At 35.8% G+C, this 4,583-nt stretch overlaps 1 protein-coding gene across 1 annotated transcript; it reads left to right on the top strand.

The window, feature by feature from the left end:
• Nucleotides 1–1,842: 1,842 nt before the first annotated feature.
• LOC111366902 (uncharacterized acetyltransferase At3g50280-like) lies at nucleotides 1,843–3,152 on the top strand. Its single transcript, XM_022987583.1, has 2 exons — nucleotides 1,843–2,444; nucleotides 2,486–3,152. The coding sequence occupies exons 1-2, from the start codon at nucleotides 1,843–1,845 to the stop codon at nucleotides 3,150–3,152; spliced, it is 1,269 nt and encodes a 422-aa protein (XP_022843351.1).
• The last annotated feature ends 1,431 nt before the right edge of the window (nucleotides 3,153–4,583 follow it).

Genomic DNA, 4,583 nt, shown 5'->3' with positions numbered 1-4,583 from the left:
AAAAAAATAATCAGATCCAATTTTAATTAGGCCGAAACCCAAACCGACCAACCCAACCCAAACTTGATTGGTTTGGGTTCGGTTGGGTTTAAATTATTGATGGGGTTGGGTTGGTTTGATTTTAGATCAAATCGACCATGTTGGGTTGAATTTTGTTTGGAAAAAAAAAGGATCCAATCCAATCCAATCCATGCCCTCCCCTACCAATAACATGAAAGCCGATAAACTCTTCAAAAAACAAATATTTCTGAAAAATTTAATTTGAACCCCTCCCGAAAATTTTGAGTGAGTAATTTACATTCTGGATAAAACACCGTGTGATAGTCTTTTGTAAATTTATGAATTAACAAGACGGTCAAGCTTAAGCTTAACTCCACTATTTACCAAACTCTATTACGAATTTCTTGTCAAATTATCTCTTTCTAATTTGAACTTGGTTTCTAACAGGGCACTTTGGAGTAAATGTCAAACAAGTGGTATTTGGGATGGATTCCCAAACAAGATTTTGAGTGATATCATACGGCTAGATTTTACAACTCTTATCAACTATTTATTTTCAAAAACGTAGTTGCATTCCCATGTATGAACTCGTATTAGAGGAAAAGGTAGTATGGCTAGATTACATCTATTCCATTCGTTATAATTTTTGAAAAACGTGGATGTATCTCCCTACATCAGGAATTATTCAAAAAGAACCTATCAACAATAATTGATTCTAGTTAGTGATGTTGCTTCACCAAAGGATTTCCTTGGCTTGTAAATGCATTAGAGTAATTAATTAAAGAAATTGAAAACTAAGAGCTTGTTTGTCTCCCATTATGGGAGAAATTATAGAGTTTTGAATAGTAATTTTTGGAGAATGTATGGTTAAAATTTAAAGTAATTTTACTGGTTTGTATGTAGAATATTTTATTGTGTAAATACGTGATGAAGAATATTACTGTAACAAACAATTTAATTTATTAATGAATGACAAACTGGGGCTAATCAAAGAAACAAAAGTTGCCAAGTCAATTATTGGTCAATAGTTTTCATTGTCAGAAGAAAATATTTATTTATGTATAATTTAACCATCTTTGGAAATATTTTTTTTGTTTTAATTCCAAACCCACTAATTAAAAATAACATTAATCAATAGAGTAAGAATTACTTAAACAAGTCACAATAAGGATATGCCTTTATTTGTAGAAGAATAGCAATGTTCATAGAGAGTGGTGATTGCTGACAATCCATACGATAGGGAGATTATGTTGTTGAATGAAGTTAGAATGTATATTTTTATTAAACAACGTAATAACAGCCTCATTGCTATATAAATAAAAAATAACGATCACTTTAAATAGATAGAATTACTCTTATTTGTAGGATAATGATATTACACTACAGCGAAATGCAACTCTGACAGTGCAGTAATTAACATGTTGTCCAATGAATTAAAATACATTTTAATTTTACTGGATAATATGACAATATTCTCGTTGCCACACAAATAGAAGATGATTTCCAATAAAAATAAATGGTTACTCTTATTTGTATCCTTCACGATTGTTATTATTGATGTTTTCTTCCAAAGGAGACAAAGTGTAATGACATTCATCAGTAATGATCATTGTCCACGTACTAGCTACCCTAACCTTTATCTAGTTTCTACCTTCCTGGAACGCACCAATCTTTTTCATAAAGTACCCAAATCATTGTCTTAGTTCTGGTAAAGTATCCAAAAACTTTCTTGAATAGTTAATCAATCTCTCTCTCTCTCCCCCTCCCCCTTGGTGTGTTCCTCCTTCCTTGTGCGTGTTTCTGCACAAAAAACCAAAGCAGTAGATAAAAAATTCTGGGGACATGGCAAAAATTGAAGAAGTATGTGTTGTTCAGGCTTCGAAGTCTGCAGATCATGTCAAGAATTCACCAACTAGGATAGAGTTGTCTCCATGGGATCTACGGCTTCTATTAGTAGATTACAACCAAAAAGGTCTTCTTTTCCACAAACCAGAAACTCAACAAGTAGGAGGAGAAGGTTTGCTCCATCACCTTAAAACATCATTTTCTCGCACACTAGATTTCTTTCCCCTTCTTGCTGGTCGCCTTGGAATTGATAAATTTGAGGACGAAACGGAGTGCTTTTTCATTGATTCCAATAATGTTGGAGCTCAATTTACTCATGCTATTGTCCATGGCCTTACTGTAAATGATATTCTCGAGCCAAAATACGTGCCTGAAATTGTTTACTCCTTTTTCCCACTCAATGGGATTCTTAACTGTGAAGGAATATCCAACCCTTTGCTTTGGGTTCAGATAACTGAGCTCAAAGATGGGTATTTCATTGGTTGTAGCATGAATCATTGTATAGCTGATGGGACATCATTTTGGCATTTCTTCAATTCTTGGTGTGAAATCTCACGGGGATCTGATCATCCATCAAAACTTCTGAGTCTCGTACGTGGGTTTGCTCCTGATCATCTTAATTAAAATTCCTTCACTTCAGAGAGTTTTTTGATGAATTCAGTCGGCCCCTGTTGAAAGAGAGAGTATTTAGTTTTAGTAAAGAGAACATTGCTAAACTCAAATCCAACGCCAATGATGAAGTTGGAAAAACATCTAGTATTTCTTCTCTACAAGCACTTTTGGTTCATGTATGGCGATCTGTGATACACTGTCGTCGAATTGATGATGCAAACCAAAAGATTACTTTCATGGTACATGTGAGTGCAAGAAATCGGCTATGTCCGCCTTTGCCGGAAGGTTATTTTGGGAATGCTATTCATGGAGGCGTCTTAGCGCGCACGCCAGAAGAGTTGGTAAGCCATGGACTAGGTTGGACTGCCCAGATACTGAACCAAATTATAGCTAAACAAACTCATGAAGAAACAAGGAATTTCTATGAAGAATGGATAAAAAGCCCTCTGATTGTGAAGAAGGACAAATGGAGTAACATTTTTATCGTAGGCAGCTCACCCCGGTTCGACGTGTATGGAAATGATTTCAGACGGGGAAAACCGGTGGCCGCGAGAAGTGGATTGGGAAACAAATTTGATGGAAAGTTGACCGTATTCCCGGGGCTCGAGGAAGGGAGTATAGACATTGAGTTTTGCCTCTCGCCCAACACTTTGCTACGGAGAATGACGTGGAATTCATGCAATTTGTTACCATGAAGTAGCATGGATAAATTTTTTGTAGTTTTTTAATGATGTTTGTTATCAATTTATATATATATATCAAGATTCTCTTATGCTGTTTTCTTAGTTGCACAAGTGCATTTCCATATTTCTCCAATCACCTTGGCTGACGGCGCAACAGTAACACCACCGGCAGCACCGCCTTTGACAGTGCAACCACCCCCAACAACCACACAGATATTACTTCTTCCCCTCTCATCAAAATAAATGTGTCCACTCAACTGTCACTCAAACTCATATCTTCAAACTACTTCTCATAGACAGCACAATTCACGTATATCTTCTCTTTGGCCCGGATTTACTTGGTCATGTTGATGGCATTCTTCTAAACCTAAGTTTGTGTTGTATTATTATGTTTCGCCTGTCCCAAAATAAATCAAGATTCTGAAATGCTGTTTTCTTGGCTGCACAAGTACGATAAATAAGGTTCCTTAACATATTATGTAGTAATATCTAAAAGCCATCATGTTCATGTAAAAATTTTGGCTGAATGATGTTCTCGTTCGGGATTGCTTTTTTTATATAGGAATTAAGCTATACAAAATATATAAAGAAAATCATACAAATATGGTAAGAGAATTATACAAATATGATTACAGAATAAGTATGGTAAATAATCTTCGTCAATCTCATTAACATCCTTTCAAATTGACGCTGGTCGATTAAGAAGCTTCAATTTGCTAGCAAAATTGATGTTGCTATCTCGTCACTGCCTTAGTAAACACATTAGCAATATGAATATCGGTGGTGCCATGTGGAAGAGAAATAATTCGATTATCATAAGCATCTCATATGGAATGACAATCCACCTCAATATGCTTAGTCCGATCATGAAACACAGGATTAACATTAATTTGAATGGCACTAGTGTTGTCAGCATGAAGTGGAGTAAGTTCAAACTGAGGGTAACAAAGTTCCGCTAGAAGACCTCGAAACCAAACAATCTCAGAGCAAGCAAATGACATAACTCTCAGTGGAAGATTTAGAAACGCGATACTACTTCTTACTTCACCATGAAATAAGCGCACTCCCAAGAAACATACACCAACCTGTAATTGAGCGACGAGTATCCATACATCCAGCCTAATCGACTTCACTATAACCTATTGACTTCAAAAATGAGTTGGTTGGGAAAAAAAAGACCCTTGTTAGGTGTACCAATAAAATATCTAATAATACGACGAACCGTGGCTAAGTGAAGATGTTGTGGGGCATGCATGAATTGACATACTTGCTGGACAGCAAAAGAATTATCGGGTCGTGTAATAGTAAGATAATTCAAACAGCCCACTAACTGACAATATAAAGATGGATCAGAAATAAGATAACCCTCTTCCTTGCGATACTTCACGTTTACCTCTAAAGGAATGTCAATAGATTGACCATTTCGAAATTCAGCTAATGTAA

Source organism: Olea europaea, chromosome 18 (genome assembly GCF_002742605.1).
Source record: "Olea europaea var. sylvestris chromosome 18, O_europaea_v1, whole genome shotgun sequence".
In the NCBI taxonomy this organism is placed as follows: Eukaryota; Viridiplantae; Streptophyta; class Magnoliopsida; order Lamiales; family Oleaceae; genus Olea; species Olea europaea.
This window is presented reverse-complemented; position numbering and strand designations above follow the sequence as displayed.

What these genes read in the sequence shown, in the direction of transcription:
- LOC111366902 (XM_022987583.1), top strand. Translation starts at nt 1,843, where the DNA reads ATGGCAAAAATTGAAGAAGTATGTGTTGTTCAGGCTTCGAAGTCTGCA. An exon ending in CTTCTGAGTCTCGTACGTGG is followed by an intron (nt 2,445 to 2,485) that starts GTTTGCTCCTGA and finishes CCTTCACTTCAG; the next exon opens with AGAGTTTTTTGATGAATTCA.